We start from the raw sequence: 25,132 nt of genomic DNA on the forward strand, positions 1-25,132 counted from the left end.
GCGTTCCTTGGAAACCGTATGGGACGGTTCTACTCTGTTCTATAGGGTCGCGATGAGTGGTAAACAACTCCACCGCAATGGGTTGGGTTGGTTGGCTGGTTCTTCTGTGTATATTTTCAACCACAATAAATAAATAATTCAAAAAAAAAAAAAAAAAAGGAGACTGAGGTTGGGAGAGATGGGGTGTGGCCGAAAGTCGCTGCACTCGGAGATGGAGGCTGAATTCGAGCCTCCGACTTGAGCCGGTGATTTTAGCCGCCTCACTAAGGCGCCATCCCCACTGTCCACCAGGGGGCACCAGAGGCCGAGCGAACGGTTTGAGGGGGGGCACCCTTCCCGCCCCCCCGCCCCTCCCTCCCCTCCGCTCGGCTGCGGGCCCCACCCGGCTCAGACTGCTCCGGACGGGACCGCGAACACAGGCCGTTCTGCGGGCGCCTCGGATCCCAGCGGGACCCCCGCCCAGCAGTCTGCACACCCGGCCCGGCCCGACGCCAGCGAGCCCCGTCAGTGAGTGGCCCCCGCCACCCGCCCGTGGAGCCCCCGAGCCTGCCCTGGCTTCACATTCCTTTGCCCACCCAAAGCCTCGAGGTCCCCCCAGTCGGTAACGGTCTCTCCCAGCCTCCCCAGTCCCTGCTGAATCTTCCCAGTCTCCCCACTCTCCCCGGCGCTTTCCAGTTGGTAGTAGTGTTTCCCACTCTCCCCAGTCTCCCCCAGCCTTCTCCAGTATCCTGTCTCCTCTCTCCTCATCCCTGTCAGTGCGTCACGGTCTCCCCCAGTCTCTCCCAATTTCCCTCACTTTCCCGGTCTCTCCCAGTCTCCCCCACTTCTGCAGTCTCTCCCACTTCCCCAGTCTCCTTCACTCCCTCCTAACCCCTCTTCCCATCCTCCTAGCCAGGGAGATCTCCTTAGGGTCTCCCCTCCATCACCCCCATTTCTGTCCTGCTTAGCCCCTCCTAGTGTCCAACACTTTCTCTCCTACCTCACCTCTCCCGCTGCCCTTCCAGCCACCCCCAAGCTTCCTCCCGGAGATGTCCCCCAGGCTACTCCCTGCCTGGGAAACTGCCTGTGATCCCCTCCATGTGCCCCTCCATGTGTCCACATCCCAGGCCCCAGCTCCTGCTTCTTCCTACTTCTCCAGCCACTCCTTCCTTGACTTTCCTTTTTTTTTTTCTTGGTATCATTATGATTTAATGAGTTTTAGCATATTTGAATTGCCATTATTTTTGATTCTCAAATTATCCTATTTTTGGCCAGTGGGAGCCTCTTTCAAGCTGGGTCCTGTGTCCCTGTGACATGTTCCCATCAATCTCTGAGCACTTCCTTACTATCAAATCCAAGCTCACTCATTCTTTCCCTGCCCCGGCCCTGGAATCTGCTATTTCTCCAATGATCTCTGGTTTCTTTTAGTGGAGAATGGTATTTAGAGACTGCAATCTGACCAAAAGCTGTTTTTTCAAATGATTAGTAAAATTGACAAGCAGCTAGGTACACTGATCAAGAAAAAAGAGAGGGAGAGCAAAGACAAATTGCCAATATCAGGAATGAAAGAGGGGCATCACTACAGATCCTACAGACAATGAAAAGCCCGTAAGGGAATGTAGAGAACACAGTCTGGATGCCAGGGATACTCATTGCTGCTGGGTTGCTGATTGTTTCTCTCCCTAACCTTAGACTTTATGATAGGAGCCCAGGTTTGAGGTCAGATTGCCTGGATTTGAATCCCACCTTGAGCATTTTCTGGCTAAATGGTCATGGATGAGTTCTTTTTATTTTCCTGAAGCTCCATTTCCTTGTCAAAAAAAAATGAGAATAATAATAGACCTACCTTCTAGGGCACTTATGAAGATTAAATGAGGTAATTCATGTAAAGTGCTTAGAGCAGTGTGTGGAATGTAGTAATCATAAATGTTGAGTTATTGTTTTTGTTAACCCCCAAGGCTCCTCATGCCCAAAGACCCTCATGTCCTGGGTGCATCCAGCCAACCCCCTCAGCCTCATTTCTCATCCTTCCTCCTTGTTCCCCTGTGTCCAGCCACCCCAGCTAGTTCACAGTTCCCTGCATCCAAGGACCTCTCAAAACTCCAGCTCTTTGCACATACCATTCTCTCTGCCTAAATGCTCCTTTTCCTGCCCACCCTTCACAGAGCAGCTCAAAAGTCAGCCTAGCCCCCAAGCTTTGCTGATCCTGTGGTCAGTTCATCATGCCCTCTCTGGGTGCCTGGCATTTCCCAGGCATCACTGACCATTTGATGCTAAGGTCATCTCCTAACTGGGGGCTCTGGGCAGGTAGGGGCTGGTCTCTGGCTCATTTCTGGCTTTATAGCTCCTGATACACAGAGTGACTTTAGTAAAAATTTGTCAAATGATGGAAGAGGGGAAGGGAAAAAGAAAAGAATGAAGGAATTAAAGAAAACATTTCTTCCAGGCCAGTTCTGCATCCTTCCATTGGTCTCCCATCATCAACCCCCTTTTCTTCTACCATTAACCCCTTCCTCTTCTTCCAACTGGTTCAGTTGAATCCCCCTCTTTCTCCTTTATCCGTCTCCTCCAACCATTCCACCACTGATGCCTGCTTTCTCTTCCATCCATTCCATCATCAATGTCTCCTCCAACCATATCACCATTAATACTCTGTACTCCTCCTCTACCCATTCCATCATGAACATTCTCCCTTCCCTTCCTCCTCCTCCAGCCATTTCTTTGTCAATGCCCCGTCTTCACCCAGCCATTCTACCTTCAGTCTCCCTTCTCTATCCTCCTCTGCCAGGCAGCCCTCCATTAATGCCCTTTCCTCCTCCTCTCCACTCATTCCATCAGCGTTCTCTTTCTCCTCCTTCATTCATTCCTTCATCAACCCCTCTTCTGCACTGATTTCTCCATCATGCTCTCACCTCCTCTTCCTCCATCCATTCTCACATCAACATCCCCATCTTCTTCCAACCATTCTACCGTCTCTCTCCCTTCTTCTTCCTCTTACTCCACAAGACAGTCCATCATCAATGCCCCATTCTCCTCCAGCCATTCTACCTTCTCTCTCCTTGTTCTCCTCCACCACCACCACCACCACCGCCAGGCAGTCTACCATCATGCTCCTGTCCTCATCCAGCCATTCTCTCCCTTCTTCCTCCTCTACCAACACTAGGCAGTCCACCAGCCCCTGTCCTCCTCCAGCCATTATAACTTCTCTCTCCCTTCTTCTTCGTCTTCTTCCTGTACCAGGCAGTCCACCATCAATGCCCTCTCCTCCTCCCACAGGCAGCTCCCCACTCACGTGTCCCCCTCGGTGAGCCCAGTGGGTAGCAAGCAGCCACCATGTTCAGCTGGCTGAAGCGGAGCGGGGCGCGGGGCCAGCAGCCTGAGGCCATCCGCACCGTGACCTCGGCCCTCAAGGACCTCTACCGCACCAAGCTGCTGCCCCTGGAGGAGCACTACCGCTTCGGCACCTTCCACTCACCCGCGCTGGAGGACGCAGACTTCGACGGCAAACCCATGGTGCTGGTGGCCGGCCAGTACAGCACGGGCAAGACCAGCTTCATCCAGTACCTGCTGGAGCAGGAGGTGCCTGGCTCCCGCGTGGGACCTGAGCCCACCACCGACTGCTTCGTGGCAGTCATGCACGGCGACACCGAGGGCATAGTGCCTGGCAACGCCCTTGTTGTCGACCCTGACAAGCCCTTCCGCAAACTCAACCCCTTCGGAAACACCTTCCTCAACAGGTGTATGGCGGCACGCCCCACGCTCAACTGTGTTTCTCTCCTTCTCAGCCATGATTCCCTTTTCTCTACCTGATTCTCCCACCTCCTGCCTCTATTCTTTTTCTGCTTTGATTACTCCCTTCTCTGGGGAAGCAGAAAAGGATTGCCATAAACCCCATTGCTGTGGAGTCGATTCTGACTCTTAGTGACCCTATAGAACAGTGTAGAACTGCCCCATAGGGTTCCCAGGCGGACTGCCACATCTTTCTCCCGTAGAGTGGCTGGTGGGTTCAAACTGCTGACCTTTCAGTTAGCAATAGAGTGCTTAACCACTGTACCACCAGGGCTGGGTTCAAATCCTAGCTCTACTGATGGCTAGCTGTGTGGCCTTGGGCTAATGGCTTAATCTCTCTGTGCCTCTTATCTGCATCTGGAAAATGAGGCTAATTGTTGTCTTTGTTTCTTAGTGCTGCTATAACAGAAATACCACAAGTGAAAGGCTTTAATGAACAGAAATGTATTTTCTCAGTTCAAGAGGCTAGAAGTCCGAATTCAGGGTGCCTGCTCTAGGGGAAGGCTTTCTCTGTCCTCTCTGAAGGAAATCCTTGTTTCAGTTTTCTCTACCATTTCTTCTTGGTGTTTCTTGGTGATCTCCACATGGCATCTGTCTTCCCCTCATTCATGGCTGCTGCTCTCTGTGTCTAATCTCCTCTTTTTATATCTCAAAAATCTATAAGACACCCCCTACACTTATCTGACCTTATGGACATAACAAAGAAAACCCTATACCCAATGAGATTATTCTACAGGTATAGGGATTAGGATTTCAACACATATTTTGGGGGGACAAAATTCAGCCCATGATAGCCCCAGCTTACAGGTGGTTGTGAGGATTGCATGAGTTAATGCATGTAAAGTGCTTAGAACAGCGCCCAGCACAAAGTAAGTGCTCAGTAAACGTTAGCTATTATAATTTTTGGGTGGTTTTTACTATGATTTTACAGTTATTCTGTACTCTGCTCTCTCACAGTTCTTCTCTTCGCTGTCCCTGCTTCTCCTCTGTGCAGTTGTGATTTTGTTTCCTGTGTTTCATCCTCCTGCCCTTTCCTGCATTGACCCTGCCCTTTCTTCGGCCCACAGGTTCATGTGCGCCCAGCTTCCCAATCAAGTCCTGGAGAGTATTAGTATCATCGACACCCCGGGCATCCTGTCAGGTGCTAAACAAAGAGTGAGCCGTGGTGAGTGAGGCTTGACTCCTGGTCTGAGGGAGGAGGGACAGGAGACCTGGACACCTGGGTCTGAGGGAGAAGGGGTTCGGGACAGGGACTCCTGGTTTGAGGGAGGAGGGGGCCTGGGCTGGACTTCTGGGTCTGAGGGAGGAGGGGCTTGGGGGTCCGGACCTTTGGGTCTGAGGGAGGAGGGGACTGGGGGTCCGGACCCTTGGGTCTGAGGGAGGAGGGGCTTGGGGTTCCGGACTCCTGGGTCTGAGGGAGGAGGGGGCTGGGGGTCCGGACCCTTGGGTCTGAGGGAGGAGGGGCTTGGGGTTCCGGACTCCTGGGTCTGAAGGAGGAGGGGGCTGGGGGTCCGGACTCCTGGGTATGAGGGAGGAGGGGGCTGGGGGTCCAGATCCCTGAGTCTGAGGGAGAGGATGTTGGGGCCCAGGCTCTCTGGTAGGACTTGGTCTGTATTCCCTGAGCCTAGGCCGGCTGAGCAGCAGAAAGGAGCTAGTGGGAGGACGTGACCTCCATGTTGGCGCAGGGGGGGGGCGTGTGGGTGAACACGTGTGAGCAGGGCTGGAGCGGCAGGTCCGGGAGGATGGAAGAATGGAGCGGGAGAGATCCAGAGAGAGGGAGACAGATACAGAGAAAGAGAGAGTAGTAGAGATTCGGAGGGCAAGGCAGCGATGCAGAGAGAGAACCCCAGCCAGGCAGGGAGGCCCCGGGCTCCACGTCTGGGCCACAGATGGGCAGGGGGGAGGGGGTCTGGGCGGGGGCCAAGGCCGGGCCCGGAATTTATAAACAGCTGCGCAGGGGGAGCGGCGGGAGGTGCATTCCAGCGGGGCCTCGGGAGGGAGCTGGCCCCACCCTGCCTCCACTCGCCCCGCCCCGCTTAGCATCCCTCATCCCAAGACCTGTCCCCATCCCCACCCCCCAGGCCCCTGGCCTCAGAGACCAGGAACTGGGGCAAAGGAGGCGGCGGAGTGGGGCAGAGGGGACAGAGGAGGCAGTCATGGGGCGGGGAGTGCGGAGGGTGACGGTGTCCCTGGCCCCTGCCCAGCGGTTGAGGGGGTGTCGACCAGTGGGAGAAAGGCGGGAGGTAGCTGGCTAAGCGATTGGGAGGGCGCCCGGCCAGCCCAAGAGGGGAGGTGAAGGGCAGGCGGGCACTTCCTGGGGCTCCCACCCAAGGGGCGGGGCCTGGGATTGCAGGAGGGGGCGGGGTCTCCAAGCCAGGCGGGGCGTGGGGGGTTGGGGGTTGGCGGTAGGGGGTGACATAGGGAGAGGGTAGAGTAAAGAGCCAACTTCTTCCCTGGCTTTGGGGGGTAGATGAGGAGGGAGAGTTGGCCCATCTTTGTATGTGTGTGTTTGTACATTATTTGGGGCGTGGTTGCCGCTGTGTGTGATATCTGAATACACACATGCCTGAGATTTGAGCATAGTGGGCCCCTCTCCAAAAAATAAAACAAACAAACCCATTGCCATCGAGTGGATTCCTGCACACAGCGACTCTATAGGACAGAGTAGATCTACCCAACAGGGTTTCCAAGGCTGCAGACTGCCACACTTTTCTCCCACCCCTGGGTTTGGTTGGGTTCAAACTGCAGACCTTTCAGTTAGCAGTGGAGCTCTCAACCACTGCGCCACCAGGGATCCATACTGGGCCCCTGGCTGGGGTCTTCACATCTAGGCTCTGCTACTTTTAAACTGTGGGACCTTGGGAAAGTCACTTCACCTCTCTGTGCTGCAGTTTCTATGTCTGGAAAATGGGAGTCCTTATAGTATCAGTCTCATAAGGAACCCAGGTGGCAAGAATGGTTAAGCTCTTGGCGGCTAACCAAAAGGTCAGCGGTTTCAACCTATCCAGCAGCTCTGCAGGAGGAAAGACCTGGTGACCTGCTCCCGTAAAGGTTAACCTGTAGCCATTGAGTGATTCCAACTCATAGCAACCCTATAGGACAGAGTAGAATTGCCCCATAGTGTTTCCAAGGAGCAACTGGTGGATTCAAACTGACTACCTTTTGGTTAGCAGCCGAGCTCTTAACCACTGCGCCACCAGAGCTCCTCTGGCAAAGATTACAGCCTAGGAAACCGTATAAGGCAGTTCTGTTCTGTCCTGTAGGGCCGCTATGACTCAGAATCGATTCGATGTCACACAACATAATATCAACCTTGTAGGTTGTTCAAAAAAATCAAACCAAACCCCATGTATTACAGAGTTGAATTACTCTCTAGGGTTTTCTGGGCTGTAATCTTTATGGAAGTGGATCACCAGGCCTTTCTTCTGTGGTACTGCTCGAAAGTTAAATTAGTTAAAACGTGTGATGCTTTTAGAACAGAGTCAGGCACATAGTAGGTGCTATGTAAGTGTTAACAATTATTATGTGATCGCCATCGTGAACCCCAGGGTCCCACAGAAGTCTGAATATCCGTGTGCAGAGCTCAGCTCCTCTCTGCCACGTCTCTCTGCCACGCTGACTCAACCTCCCTCCCTCCACCCCTCCCTGCCCCATGAGACACACTTTGCAAATCTGGGGTAGTGTGTGTTTGTGTAGACACTGGGGGAGAAGGACCCCCCCAGCTGCTGTTCCTCCGGTAACCCAGCCCTTCCTCCCCCAAAGCCATGCCCCCCACCCCTGCCCCATCCCTTCCCTAGTGGCCCTCAGGAAGCTTGCTTCCTCCTTGGTGGCCTGGGACCTGTGGAAGCCCATGGGGCTCTGGAGGTGGGCTTCCAATCCCTGTTCTTCCACCTTCTAGTTGTGTTCTTGGTGGGTAAGTCCTTTAACCTCCCCATGTCTCAGTTTCCTCATCAGGAAAATGGGTTTCCTAGGGTTGTTTTGGAAATCATGGTGGTGTAGTGGTTAAGAGCTATGGCTGCTAACCCAAAGGTTGGCAGTTCAAATCCACCAGGTGCTCCTTGGAAACCATATGGGGTGGTTCTACTCTGTCCTATATGGTTGCTATGAGTCAGAATTGATGGCACCAGGTTTTTCAGGGTTGTTTTAGGAGCCTGGTGGCACAGTGGTTAAAGCGCTCAGCTGCTAACCGAAAGTGGTGGTTTGAACCCACCAGCTGCTCCTCGGGAGAAAGATGTGGCAGTCTGTTTCTGTAAAGATTTACAGGCCTGGAAACCCTATAGGGCGGTTCTTCTCTATCCTATAGGGCGGTTCTACTCTATCCTATAGGGTCGCCATGAGTCGGAGTAGACTTGATGGCATCAGATTTGGTTTTGGTTTGGAAAGTTGTTCTGAAGATTCAGCGAGTTAAATGAGAGAGACCCTTGCACTAAGTGGGCTGTGAATCAGCAATGGGCTCTGTTCTCCAATTACCTTCTCCTCCCCCGGTCCTCACTTGGTGTCTCCTCCTTCAGGAAGCTCTCCCTGGTTACCCACAGTGCCTGGCATAAATCATAACTCACACTTGCTGACCATTTACCACGCGTCCAGCACTGTATTGTTTAAAAAAAAAAAAAACACTTTTGTTGAGGTATAATTTACATTCCATAAAGCTCATCCATTTTATGCATGTGGTTTGATACCAAGCACTGTTTTAAGTGCTTTATGTATTTTAGTTCATTTCTATTTGTTTCATCATCACATCTCCCTGTGAAATCCTTCCTGTTATGATTTCCGTTTTACAGAAGAAGAAACTGAAGTTCAAAGAGGTTATGTGACTTGTCTAAGGCGACACGGGATGGGGGCAGAGCAGGGATTCAAACCCAGGTTTTCCCTGGCTGCCGAGTCAGGGGTCTCAAGGGCTCCTCTTCGCACTCCCAAGCATCAGTTGTTGAATGCACTCAGGAACGAGTGAGTGAACAAGCTCTTAAATTAGAAAATGAATGGTGAAAAATGAGTGAACAAATGAACGCAGGAGCCAGCCACTGGGATGGGTGATCCAAGGGGGCAGGAACCTTGTCTGTGTGCTTACAGTGGAATCCCCAGCACCTGGTTCAGGGCATTAAATTTGGAAGTAACATTAAAAATGTTTAACATCTGCTCTAGCAAGGACACAGCCAAGGCCAGGCATGAACTCTTTAGTTGCTGAATTGTGAAGAGATCGAGGGGTCTTGGGGAAGGGCTGGGGTCTTGGGGAACACTTTAGGAGAGCTAAGGAGTCCAGAGACTCACAGGGTCCCTTAAGAAACTCTTCAGTATTTTACCAACCTGTACTTCCGTACTGGAGTCCTTAGATGGTGCAAACGGTTACCATGCTCGACTGCTAACCTAAAGGTTGGAGTTTCAAGTCCACCCAGAGGTGCCCTGGAAGAAAGGCTTGGTGATCCTCTCCCAAAAATTAAGTCATTGAAAACCTTATGGAGCACAGTTCTACTCTGCACGCATGGGGTTGCTATGAGTTGGAACAGACTCAGTGGCAAATGGTTTTTTTACCTTCTTACCACGTTGTTGTTGAGTCACCCTCAACTCATGGCAACCCCATGTGTTTCAAAGGAGAACTGCTCCATAGGATTTTCTGGAATGTAATCTTAATGGAAGCAGATGGCCAGGCCTTTTCTTCTGTGGTACCCCTGGGTGGGTTTGAACCACCAACCTTTAGGTTAGCAGTGAACACAAACCACTTGCAGTCATCTAGGGACCTCTGCGGCTGATGGACTCAAACCACTAACCTTTCAGTTAGCAGCCAAAGCACTTAACCACTGTGCCACCAGGGCTCATTCCTACCATACCAAAACCAGAAAACCAGCCCGGTTGCCATCAAGTTGATTCCAACCCATAGTGACCCTAGAGGACAGAGTAGAACTGCCCTATAGGGTTTCCAGGAGCGGCTGGTGGATTTGAACTGCTGACCTTTTGGTTAGCAGCAGGATCACTTAACTAACCACTGTGCCATCAGGGCTCCATTCCTAGCACACTGCCAATATCTGCTGAATGAATGAATGAATGAAGGGAGAGGTGTGTCCTCCCCTCCCCCAGCCATATAGCTCCAGAAGCTGGGACCAGAGTGATGGGGGAAGCTCTGGGGGACTGGGGAGACAGAGCAGTGGGACACACTCAGGACTTAGGCTATTTCATACAGACAAGAATTTCCATAGTTAACAACCTGAACATCCGTACAGACCCATCCTCAGTCCTAAGGAACATAGGCGCCCTAATGGCTGGGGGCGGGGCTGAATGCTGCCCTCTGAGCCCCTGCTCTTCCCCCTCCACCCTAGGCTACGACTTCCCGGCAGTGCTGCGCTGGTTTGCCGAGCGCGTGGACCTCATCATCCTGCTCTTCGACGCCCACAAGCTGGAGATCTCTGACGAGTTCTCGGAGGCCATCGGCGCCCTGCGGGGCCACGAGGACAAGATCCGCGTAGTGCTCAACAAGGCCGACATGGTGGAGACGCAGCAGCTGATGCGCGTCTATGGGGCGCTCATGTGGGCGCTGGGCAAGGTGGTGGGCACCCCCGAGGTCCTGCGAGTCTACATCGGCTCCTTCTGGTCCCAGCCCCTTCTCGTGCCGGACAACCGGCGCCTCTTCGAGCTGGAGGAGCAAGACCTGTTCCGCGATATCCAGGGCCTGCCGCGCCATGCCGCTTTGCGCAAGCTCAACGACCTGGTCAAGAGGGCCCGGCTGGTGCGGGTGAGCAATAATGGAGGGTGGAGAAGCAGGGGCAGCTCTGGCTGCCAGTCCTCTGACCCTGCTCTTGTGAGATTATTCACTGATTGGTTAATGATCTTCATACTGCTAATATCTGTGGAACGAATGAATGAATGGATGACACAAAGGGGGTTGGGATGGGGAGTTGCATGGAGAGCTCTTCCTTCTCCTTTGCATTTGAGGTCCCTGGGGCGACCAAACAGTTTGCATTCGGCTGCTAATCGAAAGGTTGTCTGTTCCAACCCACCCAGGGTGCCATGGAAGAAAGGCCTGGCAACCTGCATCTGTAAAGACTGTTGTTGTTAGTTGCTATCAAGTCCGTTCTGACTCATGGCAACCCCATGTATGCGGAGTGAACTGCTCTATACGGTTTTCAAGGCTGTGACCTTTCAGAAGCAGATCGCCAGGCCTGTCTCCTGAGGTGCGTCTGGGTGGGTTCGAACTGCCAACCTTTCGGCTAGTAGTTGAGCACTTAACCATTTGCGCCACTCAAGGACTCCTCTGTGAAGATTACAGCTAAGAAAACCCTATGGAGCACAGTTCAACTCTGATACACATGCAGTCACCATGAGTCACAATTGACTTGACAGCAAGGGGTAAACCACTGTATTCCTTTCTTTTTATCTTTGTCTCTCTATCTCAGTGTCTTCTCAGCTCCTCTCTGTCCTGTTACTCCTTCATTCATTTCTTACCACCAGTTAGTTGGTATCAGGTCCTGCCACTGCTCACAAAACCACAAGAAAAAAAAAAAAAAACTTACTGCTGTTGAATTGATTCCAACTCATAGGGACCCAATAAAACAGAGTAGAACTGCCCCCAGTGGGTTTCCAAGGAGCAGCTGGTAGATTCAAACTACCAACATTTTGGTTAGCATTCTCACTCTGCAAAAGTCAAGTTCTCACCATGGCCCATAAGGCCCTGCAAGATCTGTCCCCTCTTTCCCCTACCTTCCCAGTCTGTTCTCATCTCCTATCCTCTCTCCATTGCTCCAGGAGCCCTGGTGGTGCAGTGGTTAAGTGCTCAAATACCAACCAGAATGTCAGTGGTTCAAACCCACCAGCTGCTCCACAGGAGAAAAATGTGGCAGTCGGCTTCCATAAAGATTACAACCTTGGAAACCCTGTGGGGCAGTTCTGCTCTATCCTATATGGCTGCTATGAGTTGGAATCAACTCAACAGTCATGAGTTCTCTATTGCTCATCTGCTCCATCACACTGGCCTCCTGGCTGTTTCTACAACACACCAAATTCAGTTCTGCCTCAGGACCTTTGCATGTGCTATTTCCACCTCCTGGAGCCTTTCTTACCCCGACACACACCCAAAAGCTGGAGGATATCCACATGGCTCATATTCTCATCTCCAATCATACTTACATGTCAATTTCTTAGGGAGGTCTCCTCTGCTCCCCACTTCTATGACTATCTCCCCCTGCTTTACCCCTTACCCCAGTGTCGTTCTCTTCACGTGTTCATCTCTGCTCTTACAGTCTCTGTTCATGAGGTTTCTGTGTTAACTGTCTGTGTCCTCCACTCCCATGGAAGCTCCACAGAGTCAGGGCTCTTTGTTTGGTTCCCTGCTGTCTCCTCAGCGCCTGGAACAGTGCCTGGCTCAGTAAATATTTATTGGATGAAATGACATTCAGGAAACACATTCAACAAAACCTCCTCTGTGCCCGGCCCTGTGCTGGGCAGTACTGAGGACACAGCAGTGACTGAGACAGCCCCGGCCCTGCCCTATCAGGGCTCGCAGTCCAGGGGAGGAGACGAACCTGTCTCCAGACAGTGATGGTCCAGGCTGATTAGGGCTGGGATGGAGAAGCCAAAGGGGAATCAGGGAGGGCTTCCTGGAGGGGAGAGCATCGGAGCTTTGGCCTGGAGGATGACGAGGACAAGAAAGGGACTACACAGTGAGACCAGCCAGTACATGGACTGGAGGTGAGAGAAACCATGGCCAATTTGGGGAAGAGGAAAAATGTCAGTGTTGAACCCGGTGTAGACAGTGTGAGGAACTAGATTTGAGACTGGAGACGTGGGTGGGAAGGAGACTTGCCTAGGCCTTGTGGACCATGGTGAGGAGCCTGTGCTTTGTCTCGAGGGTACTGGGGAGCCATGGAAGGCTTTAGAGCCGGGAAGGGGCAGGGGCAAGTTCCAGCTGCCTTTGGGAGGGTGGATAGGAAGGGGCAAGATTGGAGCCAGAGAGTAGGGAGGAGGCTTGGGGGCAGGGTAATGGGGAGCAGAGAGGCCCCTGGACCAGGACAGGGCCTTGGGGATGGGGGAGAGTGCTGGTTTAAGAGTGATTTTGGAAGCTGCCAGGGTGGAGGTGGGGCAGGAGGCTGGGCAGGCAGGGAGGCTGAAGAGGTTCTAGTGGGTGGAGGAGCCTGAGGTGTTGGTTTAAGGAGCAGCTGAGAGAGGGTGAGTCAGAGCCCCCACCCCCACCCCAGGAATCCTCCTTGGGAGGGAATGGCCAGTGTGGACAGGCAGCTGCTGGGGCCTCAGAATCCACCTTTCCTCCTCCCCCGCTCTGGAGCTCCTCTCCCTCTCTGTCTCTCAGTTCCCATGTCCTACCTTTCTCACTTTTTCTCCCTCCTTCTCATTCTTTCTCTAACTCCCCCAATATTTTCTCTTCTATCTGTCTCTTTTTTTTTCCCTCCTAGTCTGAACAGCTCTCTGGCCCTGTCTTTCTCTCTCCTCTCTGTGTTCCCCTCTTTCCTTCTCTCTTGTCTCTCCCTATCTCTCTCCTTCTCTCTCTCTCCATCTTTTCCTCTCTCCATTTCTCTGCTTCTCCTCTCTTTATCTCTCTCCTTCTCTGTCTCTCTCTCCCTCCATCTCACTCCCGCTCTGTGTTTCTCTCCCTCTCTTTGTCTCTAACTCTGTCTCTCTCCATCTCTCTCGCTCTCTTTCTTTCCATCCCTCTCCCTGTCTTTCTCTCGGTCTCCCCCTGGCCCACCTTTGTTTCCCCAGGGATCCCTGTCCACCAAGCCCCTTAGGGAAGCAGACAGCGGGAGTAGGAGCCCAGGCCCTGGGGACGGAGGGGCGGGGTCGGGCCGGACACCTGGAGCCCCCGCCAGGCAGGAGGCAACTCCGGAAACCCAGACAAACCCGGAGTCCTGGCCCCCAGCCCACCCCGCCCTGCCCTCTTATCTCTTCCTGGCACCTTCCCCCGCTTCCTCTCTGGAAAAGCCATCAGGGCTTCCCCTCTTCTTGGTCCCCAGGAGCCGCCCATAGGCCCCGCCCCCCCACCCCATTGGCCAACTTTCACAGGCCCACCCCCCCACCTGGCCTCACCCCTGCCCTGATTGGCCCCTCAGATCTACAGGCCACTACCTACAGAGCTATCAGTGGCTCCCCAGTGCTGCTCAGGACACAGGCGCCCTGGGCGTGGCACTCAGGGCCTGCTGTGACCTGGCCCATTCTCCCACTCCTCACATATGACTCTGTCACTGTTGGTGCTGCCATCATGGAGTAGCCCATGCCATTTACCTTTCCCCCAACGGTATGAGGCCTTCCCGGACCCTTGGTAGACCACGCCCATCCTTCTTAGTTTCCCCGTCTGTACTGTGTAGGGGATTGGATGATTCGCTCTGGCTCTGGCAGTTGGTTGAAGTGAAAGCTGCTAAGAGGGGTGATTCCACGATGCTGTGGTGTTTGACAAGTCCCTGGGGTTAGTGAATGGTTAATAGCACTAGGCTGCTAACTGAAGGGTTGCTGGTTAGAGTCCACCCAGAGGTGCCTTGGAAGAAAGGCCTGGTGATCTACTTCCCAAAAAATCAGGCACTGAAAACCCTGTGGGGCACAGTTCCACTCTGACACACATGGGATCGTCATCTGTTGGAGCCAACTCAGTGACAGCTGGTTTTAACCAGGGCTTCCAGAGAGTTTGAACCCCTGAGGAGAATTTGTATTTCTAACAAGTTGTATAACCTGCTGAGAATTACACCCCAGATAGACTGAATCAGAATCTACATTTTAACAAAGTGATCCTTATGTATAACTTCCTAGGAACTTGTTAGATATGCAAATTCTAAGCAGGGGTATGAACTGGTTTGAAACCCTGGTTTTAACTGGTAGTCCTTGAGGCCAAGATCTTGGAAGGGTCTGACTCTGAAGAGGCCAGAATGCCCAGAGCCTTCAGCTGAACTCTGAGGTGGCTCGGCGATATTCGTTCGATAAACAGTTACTGAGCGCCTACACGAGCTGGCACTGTTCTAGGGCTTCAGGATACAGCCAGGAACAAGTCAGAAAATATTCTCTTCTCATAGAATTACTTTTTAGTGGGGAAGTGAACATTAAACAAATAAATTTATAATGTGATATATATCATATGTGATAAGGAGCCCTGGTGGTGCAATGGTTATGCACTCGGCTGCTAACCAAAAGGTTGGCAGTTCAAATCTACCCAGTGGCTCCTCGAGAGAAAGATCTAACGGTCTGTCCTGTAAAGATTAAAAAACAAAACTCAAACTCAACGTTGAGTCGATTCTAACTCATAGCAACCACAATAGAACATAGTCCAAGCAGCACTTGGCTGCTAACCAAAAGGTCGGTGGTTCAAACTCAACAGCTGCTCCATGTGAGTAAGATGTGGCAGTCTGCTTCCGTAAAGATTACAGCCTTGAAAACCCTATGGGGCGGTTCTGCGTTGTCCTATAGGGTTGCTGTGAGTCGGAATCCACTGGACAGCAATGGTTTTTTTTTTTTTGGTTTGTGGCTGGAGGAGACAGAGGGTGACGGGGGGTGAGGGGGTGGAGGTGAGGAATCAAAGTGAGCCAGATGCCACTAGAATATTTAACATTCTAAACCTATGATTCTTCACAAGAATTTTCGAACAAGTGTTTTTACTTGAAATTTTAAGACCTCCTGGTAAAACATTCATGCTATGTCAGATGTGTTCTCTGCCAGCCCTCATATTCTACCCCCTGGAGGCAACCCCTGGAATGAATTTTTTGTATCTCTTTCCAGGTATATTCTGTTTTTATACAAGCATGTTGTTGGTAGTTGCCCTCTAGTGGATTCCAATTCATGGTGACCCCAGGTGTTTAAGAGTAGAACTGCTCCATAGGGTTTTCAAGGTTGTAACCTTTGGAAGCAGATTGCCAGGCCTTTCTTCCGAGGCACCTCTGGCTGGGTTTGAACCACCAACTTTTCAGCTACTAGTCAAGAGTTTAATTGTTTGCACCACCTAGGGACTTCTAAAAGCATATATATTTAATTATCAAGCTTCCTATAAAAAAATTCGGGCATACCATGCTATTGGAAAAAAAAAAATTTTTTTTTTTGGTTTGCTTTTTGATCTTTGCACGTATAGTTCAGTGACATTGTGTTCATCATGTTCAATCATCACCATTAACCATTCTCAGATTTTTCCATTGCTTTTAACAGAAGCTGAAGCTCATATTTTGATGCAGGGAGACAGACTAAGTTAAAAAAAAAAAAAAAAAAAAACCTGTTGCCATCGAGTTGGTTCCAACTCATAGCGACCCTCTAGATCAGAGTAGAACTGCCCCATAGGGTTTCCATTGAGCAGCTGGTGGATTCGAACTGCCAGCCTACTGCTAAATAAAATGACGACATGTTGCAATAACTGTTGTGAACAGATCAGTAAGGGTGAAGATGGAAAATAATTGGGTGATGGTGGTTGAGATCCCTGGGTGGCGCAAATGGTTTGCACTCGACTACTAACCTGAAGATTGGCGGTTTGAACCCACCCACGAGTCTCTCAGAAGAAAGGACTGGCGATCTGCTTCTGTAAAGATTACAGCCCAGAAAACCCTATGGGGCAGTTCTGCTCTGCCCCATGGGGTGGCCCTGAGTGGGAACTGAGTCAATGGTTTCGCTGGTGGTTAGGCATCTGCTTTCTACGAGAGTTCCACATCTAAAGGATGGGGAGGGAACCAGCTGTGCAGAGGCCCCGGGCAGAGTTCCAGGTGGAGTGAACAGCATGTGCAAAGGCCCTGAGGTGGAAGAGAGGTTGGCATGCTGGTAAAACCAGGGAGGCAGGTGAGGAAGCTGGAGCAGAGTGAGTGAGGGGCAGACTGGGAGAAGATAACGTTGGCTGGATCGGCAGGGGCCAGATCATACAGGGCAGTGATTCCACACTTGCTGTTCTCAGACCCCTTTACATGACTAAAAATTATTGAGCACTCCAAAGAGCTTGTATATATGTATATTAAATCTGCCCACAGTAAAAATATTTACCATATTAGAATTAAGACAAAGATTTTAAATATTTATCTACTAATAATTCATTTTCCAATCCCAGTTGCTGTCGAGTCGACTCTGCCTTACTGTGCCCCCATGTGTGTCAGGGCAGAAGTGTGCTTCATAGGGTTTCCAGTGGTAGATTTTTCAGAAGGAGGTCTCCGGGTCTTTCTTCCAAGGAGCCTTTGGGTGGACTTGAATTGCCAGCCTTTTGGTTAACAGCCAAGCACATGAACCATTTGTACGACCCAGGGACTCCCTAATAATAAATACTGATATTAATTAGTGATTAATAATTATGTAATAGTATTTTTTAATAGAATAATGTTTTCATAAATGTTTTCAATAAATTTTTAATAACACGTCAATATTGATAGTTAATACTAGAATTAATAATTCATTTACTAGAGTTAATAATTCATTTACAATAACAATAATAAAGCTATTACATGTTAACCTAAACAATGTACGTTTTATGGAAATAAGCTATCTTCGACCCCCCCCCAAAAAAAAAATTAGATGAGTAGCCCTGCTGTACGTTTTGGCAAATCTCTGGAATGTCTGGCTGTCGAGAAGACAGTGGATTCTCCTCTCTGCTCCTGTGTTGTGTTCAGTTATTTGCACTATCATATCTTGTCTCCTTTTAAAAACTCCACCATCCACTCCAGTGGGAATGAGAGTGAAGAAAGAAAAGAACCTCTTAGCATTATTATTAAAAAGGAGTGCAAGTGGCACAGTGGTTAAGCACTCAGCTGCTAACCGAGAGGTCAGCTATTGGAACCCATCAGCTGCTCCATGGGAGAAAAGACCTGCGATCTGCTCCCATAAAGCCTACAGCCTAGGAAAGCTAGTGGGGCAGTTCTACTCTATGATATGAGGTCAGCATGAGTTGAAATTGACTCGACAGCAACAAATTTGGTTTTTTTTATTATTATTAAAAGGAGTCCTTGGGTAGCACAAACAGATAAGCATTGGGCTGTTAACCGAAAGGTTGGCAGTTCAAACCCACCCAGACACACCTCAGAAGAGAGGCCTGGCAATCTGCTTCCGTAACGATTATAGCCAAGAAAACCCATAGAGCAGTTCTACTCTGTAACACATGGTGTCGCCATGAGTTGGAATTGACTTGATGGCAACAGGTTTGGGTTTTTTGGTTTGTTTATTTAATCTTTATGGACGCTGATTGCCAGACCTTTGTTCCGAGGCACCACTGGGTGGGTTCCAACCTCCAACCTTTAGGTTAGTAGCTGAGAGCAGATGTTTGTGTCACCCAGGGACTCACTCTGAAAGATCACAGCCATTGAAATCCCTGTGGAGCACAGTTCTACTCTACACACACGGGGTCAGAATCGACTCAACTGCAACGGGTTAAAAGTGGCACAGATCTGGGTGCTGGGCCAAAATTCCAAGTAGGGTGGTACACCATGGAGATGTCTGGGAATGTTAACGATTAGCTGTGTGAGCCCTGCGCCCCAGGGACAGGCCTGGACTGGTACGTCAGACTGGGAGTGGATAGCTAGGAGGGCCACCAGGAGAGGGGCTGAGATCACTCAAAGATGAGAGAAGAGCAGAGCCTGCACCCCAGAGGCTGCTTCCGTAACAATTACCACCCCAGAGAGACAAGGGAGGGGATCTCAAAGTGTGACCCCCACCACCACCACCAGGAACAGCTGTTGTTAGCTGCTGTGGAGATGGCCCCCAACTCATGGCACCCCTATGTGTTACAGAGTAGAACCGCTCCATAGGGTTAGGAGCCTTGGTGGTGCAGCGGTTAAAGTGCTGGACTGCTGCTAACCAAAAAGTCAGCACTCGGAACCCACCAGCGGCCTGGCTGGAGAAAGACCTGGCAATCTGCTTTCGTAAAGATTCCAGCCAAGAAAGCCATATGGAGCAGTTCTACTTTGTAACACAGGGTTGCCATGAGTCTGAATTGACAAGAGGGCAATGGGTTTTTGTTTTATTTTTAGGGACGTGACACAGCTTGTTTATCCATTCACCTGTTGAGGGACACCCTGGGGCAACCTGGGTTTTAACAAGCCCTCTAGGTGACTCTGATGCAGGCTTAAAGAGACCCACTCTGCTTCCTCCCCCCCGCCCCCAGGTGCACGCGTACATCATCAGCTACCTGAAGAAGGAGATGCCCTCCGTGTTTGGGAAGGAGAACAAAAAGAAGCAGCTGATCCTCAAGCTGCCCGTCATCTTTGCTAAGATTCAGCTGGAACAAAATATATCTCCCGGGGACTTCCCTGATTGCCAGAAGATGCAGGTGGGAGGCTATCCAGCAGGGGGTGGGAGGGAGGACGGGACCCTAACCTTCTGTGAGCTCCAGGTCAAGATCTCAGGAGCTGAAAGGATGGGTGGGAGATTCTGGAAAGCACCTTCTGCACCATGGGGGTGTGGCTTTGTGAGTTAGGATAAGCAAATGAAGAAAAGCCAAGAAACCAAACCCATTGCCCTCGAGTCGACTCAGTGACCCTATAGGACAGGGTGGAACAGCCCCATAGGGTTTCCAAGGCTGTAATCTTTACGGAAAACAGACTGCTGCCACATTTTTCTCCCACAGAGAGGCTGGTGGATTTGAACCACTGACCTTTTGGTTAGCAGCTGAGTGCTTAACCACTATGCCACCAGGGCTCCTTAAGCAAATGAAGCGAAAAACCCAAAATAACTGGGTGGCGTAAACAGTTCAGCCATCGACTACTAACCAAAAGGTTGGCAGTTCAAATCCACCCAGAGGCACCTTGGAAGAAAGACCTTGTGATGGATGTACTTAAGAAAGATCACAGCCATTGAAAACTATGGCCCACAGTTCCACTCTGACACAGGTGGAGTCACCATGTGTTGGAGTTGACTCAATGGCAACTGGTATAATTAAGACAGAGGTTTAGATCTCTCTCTCATGAAAGTCCCAAAGGTGGTCAAGGGCTGATTTGGCCCTTTACAGAGGGAGGGACCCAGCTGTCGTATTTCTTCTCCATGTCTGGCCTCTGGTTCCAAGCACACCTCATGGTACAGCATGGCTGTGGAAACTCCGGCCATGGTGTCTGCATTCTAGCCAGCAAGAAAGGGGGGAGGGGGAAAGAGAAAGGGAACAGTCTCTCCCTTTAAGGACGTTTTCTGGAATAGGGCTGTTCAGTAGTCCTTTTTACGCTGATTGACATGTTCTGTGCTGCATTGTTCAATATGGCAGCATTGGTGAGCTGAGGTTTGTGTGTGTCTATGATGCTGAGCAGATTTCAGCAGAGCTTGCAGACTAAGCCGACCTGGGAGGAAAGTCCTAGTGATCTACCTCCAGAAATCACCCAGTGAAAACCGTGTGGATCAAAGGTCCAGTCCCAACCAATCATTGGGATGATGTAGGATCAGGCAGTGTTTAGCTCTGTTGTGCATGGTGGGGCTCTGAGTATGGGCCTGACTGGATGGGAGCTAACAACAACAGCTACATGTGACTACTGAGCCCTTAATATGTGGCTGGTGCAACTATGGAGGTGAAGTTTAAATTTCATCTAGTTTTAATTAATTAAAATTAAATAACCAAATATGCCTAGTGGCTACTGTATCAAACAGGGCAATTCTATTAGTTGCCCTTGCAAATTGTGCTTACATCCGATTGGCCATGAGTGGCTGCAAGGGATGCTGGGAAATGTAGTCTTTCCTCTAGGGGGCCACATGCCTGGGTAATATCCAGGGATTCCAGTACTGATGAACAGGGAATAAATGGATAATGGGGGGCCACTGGGAGGCGCCTTACATGTCTGGGTCTAGGATTTCCAGTGTTGGGGGAAAGCATTGGATGTGGCAGCATGGTGGAAACATCGCTGCAGTAACCAAATAAATATGGAGCAGAGTTGTGGCCAGGTTCAGGCACAGAGGCAGGGGACCAACCTGACACAGGCCTCTTCTCGACTGAGTTATGCTGATATTCAAAAGCCTACAACTTCTGGGTCTGAGAAGGTTCTAGCCCAAGACTCTGAGGGCAGTGGTGTCACTAGAGGGGTGCAGACCACATCCCTGACACTGTCAGGGTGTGACACCAAAATGACCCCATGATGGCACCCCCTTACTCCTCAGTGCCCTCATCTCTCCCTGACAGGAGCTGCTGATGGTGCACGACTTCACCAAGTTCCACTCATTGAAGCCAAAGCTGCTGGAGGCGCTGGATGAGATGCTGACGCACGACATTGCTAAGCTCATGCCCTTGCTGCGGCAGGAAGAGCTGGAGAACACCGAGGTGGGTGTGCAGGGTGGTGCCTTCGAGGGCACCCACATGGGCCCCTTCGTGGAACGGGGGCCCGACGAGGCCCTGGAGGATGGCGAGGAGGGCTCGGATGAGGACGAGGCAGAGTGGGTGGTGACCAAGGACAAGTCCAAGTACGACGAGATCTTCTACAACCTGGCACCTGCCGACGGCAAGCTGAGTGGCTCCAAGGCCAAGACCTGGATGGTGGGCACCAAGCTGCCCAACTCTGTGCTGGGCCGCATCTGGAAGCTGAGTGATGTCGACCGCGACGGCATGCTGGACGACGAGGAGTTTGCCCTGGCCAGCCACCTCATCGAGGCCAAGCTCGAGGGCCATGGGCTGCCCACCAACCTGCCCCGCCGCCTTGTGCCACCCTCCAAGCGGCGCCACAAGGGCTCTGCTGAGTGAGCCGCCCACTGGCCCTCCCTCCCACCCTGCTGTGGCTCCCCAGCTCTGGTCAGCTGCACGCACACCTCCTCCCTGGCCCACATGCCCCCCGCCTGCCCACCCTGCCCAACTGTAAGGACCAGGGGGTCTCCCTACCTCCCACTCCCAGACACCCATGTCCTAGCATCTAGTGGGGACCAGAGGAGGGGCAAGACCTCTCTGCCCACCCTTCCTGTCCTTGCACCTCCACCCTCACGTACATTTAGGCACATCACACCCACACCAGCACACACACAGATACATACACACAGGCAGCCATCTATTCCTCAGTCATTCACATATTTATTGAGCACCTACTCTGTGCCGGGCCCTGTTCTAAGTGCTGGGGATTAGAGCAGAGAACAAAATAGACAAATGTGTCTGTCTGGTGGAGCTGAGATTCTCAGGAAGAGAGGGCGCCATCATAAACACACACACACACACACACACACACACACCAGGGTGACCCTGGTGCAGCTGAGATTCTCAGGAGAAGAGGGCGCCATCATAACTACACACACACACATCCCTAACCAGTGTGACCCCCTTGCCTCTCTGCACCAATGAGCGGCTACTTGGTTGAAATGACTAACAAGCAAGCCCTCCTGACCCATTCAAGGACCACCCCACCCCATCCTCAGGCCTCGGGACCACTGGGGGTGCTCAGAGAGAAGACAAAACCTCCTACTCCCTCAGCTCGCCATCTTCAGCCCCGCTCCCAGCTCAGGACCGCCCCCCGAACCTGGCCACACCCATCTCTCCACTAAGGATCCCGCTGTCCACAGAAAAACCCCGTCAGTCATTGTTCCCCTGCGGCTGCCCACCCCTTAAAGTTCTTTCGGCCTTCCGCCCCACCTGGCCTGGACTGAAGCCCAGCGCGTCCCCGCGGCTCCTCTGCAGGCTCCCACAGCTGCTGGTCCGAATTTTAGAATGCTAGGACACAGCCTCTTGGCCCACTGTCAGTCCATATTTAAGTAGAGTCCTTCCCTGATACAAGGTCCCGGCCTATATTTTAGCCCCCTTTTCAGGAATGTCATGGGAGGGTAGGGTTTCTTGGTGCTACAGCCCTCCCCCTCCCTAAAGGGACTTCTCAGCCCCCACGCTTTTTCCTGCCTTCACTACGTATTAGTGCTTGAGCCTGGCGGAGGAACCCCGTGGAAAATTGGGGAGAAGAGAAGCGGGGACCCTGCCCCGTCCAGGTTGCTCACGGGGACTCCCACGTCCACTGTGGACCCTCACCCCATGGCCAGGAGGGGCCTGTGAACGAATCGTGTCCCCACAGAGCAATAAAACCAAGGCTTCTTCTCATATCGGAGTCAGGCTATGCTGGGGAGGGCTGTGGTGGGGGTCGCTGCCCCAAGGGAAGGAAGGCCTTGAGCAGGAGAGGGGTCCCCTCCAAGCTCCCAGGGGCAGGGGCGGAGTCCATGACTCAATCCAGCCGAGCCTGGTGACTCAGGCCTGGGCTGGGGGCCAGACCGACATATTTTCCGAAGAAAAGTTACTCTGGGGCCCTCCCGCTGGGACATCCCTCCTTCCCATCGCCCGCTGCGAGGGCCTGGGAACCGAGCCCTGGGGCGGGACCTTGTGTGCGCAAGAGCTTAAGCACAACGTGCTGTCCCCGCCACCCTCCCACCACTGGCACGCACTCAATCTAGGTACACAACTTCTGACACGTAACGTCAGGGACAAACGGGCTCCTTGGGGGAGGTGATTACGGCCACAAGGACCACCATTGTACGCGCGCGCCAACCTTCAAGCCCCGGAGACTCGCAGGCCTTGTTATGCAGCGCACTCTGGGCTCGTAGCCCCGCGCACTCACACCCAAGGCCACACCCACGGCGCCCCGGGACACGCTGGCCAGCGCGCTCTTCCCACCCACGCTCGCCCCGTTTCGCGGCTCCTGTCGCCCTCTGGCGGACACTCGGGAGCTGGACAGTTTAATCACCGTCTTGTCCCCCGCCCGCATCTCGAGGTGCTACGTGCTCAGGGCTCGGAACTACAGTTCAGTGCGTATCACCTTGCTAAGGCTCTGCGCAGGGATTCAGCAGCGCCTGCTGTGTGACCTCTGAGTGACGCCTTCCCTCTCTGTGCCTCTTTATGTAGTGGCGAATGGCCTTTCTGAGTCCCTGGATTCCTTTGGATGGTTGCCAGGGTTCAAGAGCTTCCTTCCTTATTTGTAAATAGCAAAAATTAGTTGATGCAAAGATGAAGTCCCCCGGGGGTGAGGCGGTAACAATAGCTAACATTTAGATGCCAGGCAGTCTTAAGTGCTTTACATGTTGTTGTTAGGTGCCATTGAGTGACACCAATTCATAGCGACCCCATGTGACAGAATAGAGCTGCCGCATAGAGTTTCCTTCACTAAGGATTACACCTCAACATGAAGAAAACGAAAATTCTCACAACTGGCCTAATAAGCCACATCATGATAGAGTGAGAAAAGATTGAAGTTGTCAAGGATTTCATTTTCCACGGATCCACAATCAACACCCATGGAAGCAGCAGTCAAGAGATCAAGAGATGCACCACCCTGGGCAAATCTGCTGCAAAAAACCCCTTCAAAGTGTTGAAAAGCAAAGATGTCACCTTGAGGACTAAGGTGCGCCTGACCCAAGGCATGATATTTTCAATTGCATCTTATGCATGGAAAAGCTGGACAATGAAAAAGGAAGACCAAAGAACAACTGAGGCCTTTGAATTGTGGTGTTGGCAAAGAATAGTAAACATACCATGTGTTACAGGGCAGGGCTTCCCAGCTCGGGACTAAGCCCTGCTTAGGTTCTCAGCTTCTTCTGACCAAGAATGACAAGGAGAGGCTCAGAGGTTCTACACAAAGGTTTATTAGAAAAAGTCTCGTGAGGGAGAGATGGAGAGGCGTTTTCACCTACACTAGCCTCCAGTCTCTCTCTGAATGAAGGATTTCTTAGGGCTTATAGAAAGGTTTTATCTTTATTCATTAGGTGGGTGGAGATTTTCAAAAGGGGAGGGATTATGAAAATCAAATGCACTCATAGTTAGAATCCAAGATGGATTTCCTCGCAACAGTTGCTGGAACTGAGAAGGAGTCTGTCACAAAGGCTGCTGGGATGTCAAACAGGGCTTATTCTGGGATGTTGCGCGTGTGTGATGTCTCTGGATCCTGGTTCAAGTCCCGGGCAAGGAATCTTTGTTCATGGCTATCTCATGTGGAAGGTCATTCACAGGTTACCTTGATTTTTACTGTGCATGCTCTGCACCTGGTGGGGGACTTGAAAAAAAAAAAGGAGAGTTATCAGTAATTTATACCTGGTCAAGCATATAGGGATAGGAAATATAGCCGCCCTTCATCTTGTCTGAGCACCTAGTTTGTTAGTCACAAGTAGTCCTCGAGTGCCAGCAGTAAAAGTTATATGGTGGTCTGCACTTAGTTTTAGATTCCAAGAATACTGAATCAGAGGTTCTTAAATTACAGCTGGTCAAGCACACAGGGCCTTGGAATGTAGCCCCTTATCTCGCCTGAGCACCTAGTTTGTTAATCACAAGTAGTTCTCAGGTGCTAGCAGTAAGTTATACGGTGATCGGCACTTAGGTTTAAATTCCAAGAATACTGAGTCAAAGGCCTTTTAATTATAGCCAGCCTAATCTCTTGCCTGTCTCACATGAACTGTGAAAAGAATGAGCAAATCTATCTTGGAAGAAGTACAACCAGAATGCTCCTTAGAAGTAAGGATGGTGAGACTGTGTCTGACATACTTTGAACATGTTATCAGGAGGGGTCAG

At 51.4% G+C, this 25,132-nt stretch overlaps 1 protein-coding gene across 3 annotated transcripts; it reads left to right on the forward strand.

The window, feature by feature from the left end:
* Positions 1-400: 400 nt before the first annotated feature.
* Positions 401-22,681, forward strand: EHD2 (EH domain containing 2). 3 transcript variants are annotated; one of them, XM_064293923.1, is made up of 6 exons: positions 401-507; positions 3,220-3,716; positions 4,836-4,933; positions 10,080-10,492; positions 18,809-18,973; positions 20,801-22,681. In XM_064293923.1, exons 2-6 carry the CDS (start codon positions 3,313-3,315, stop codon positions 21,353-21,355), a joined length of 1,635 nt encoding a protein of 544 aa, XP_064149993.1. In that variant the 5' UTR covers positions 401-507; positions 3,220-3,312; the 3' UTR covers positions 21,356-22,681. The 3 variants fall into 3 exon arrangements, with proteins under 3 accessions (XP_064149993.1, XP_064149991.1, XP_064149992.1); XM_064293921.1 differs by having other exon boundaries at positions 3,256-3,716; XM_064293922.1 differs by lacking the exon at positions 401-507 and adding an exon at positions 513-601 and having other exon boundaries at positions 3,256-3,716.
* Positions 22,682-25,132: the final 2,451 nt, after the last annotated feature.

The sequence above is a fragment of the Loxodonta africana genome, chromosome 11, assembly GCF_030014295.1.
Source record: "Loxodonta africana isolate mLoxAfr1 chromosome 11, mLoxAfr1.hap2, whole genome shotgun sequence".
Taxonomy (NCBI): domain Eukaryota; kingdom Metazoa; phylum Chordata; class Mammalia; order Proboscidea; family Elephantidae; genus Loxodonta; species Loxodonta africana.

Bases quoted from the DNA above. Each gene is read 5' to 3' on its own strand.
- EHD2 (XM_064293923.1), top strand. From the start codon at position 3,313: ATGTTCAGCTGGCTGAAGCGGAGCGGGGCGCGGGGCCAGCAGCCTGAG. The intron at 3,717-4,835 runs GTGTATGGCGGC...TTCGGCCCACAG, and splicing joins GGAAACACCTTCCTCAACAG to GTTCATGTGCGCCCAGCTTC. The intron at 18,974-20,800 runs GTGGGAGGCTAT...TCTCCCTGACAG, and splicing joins CTGATTGCCAGAAGATGCAG to GAGCTGCTGATGGTGCACGA.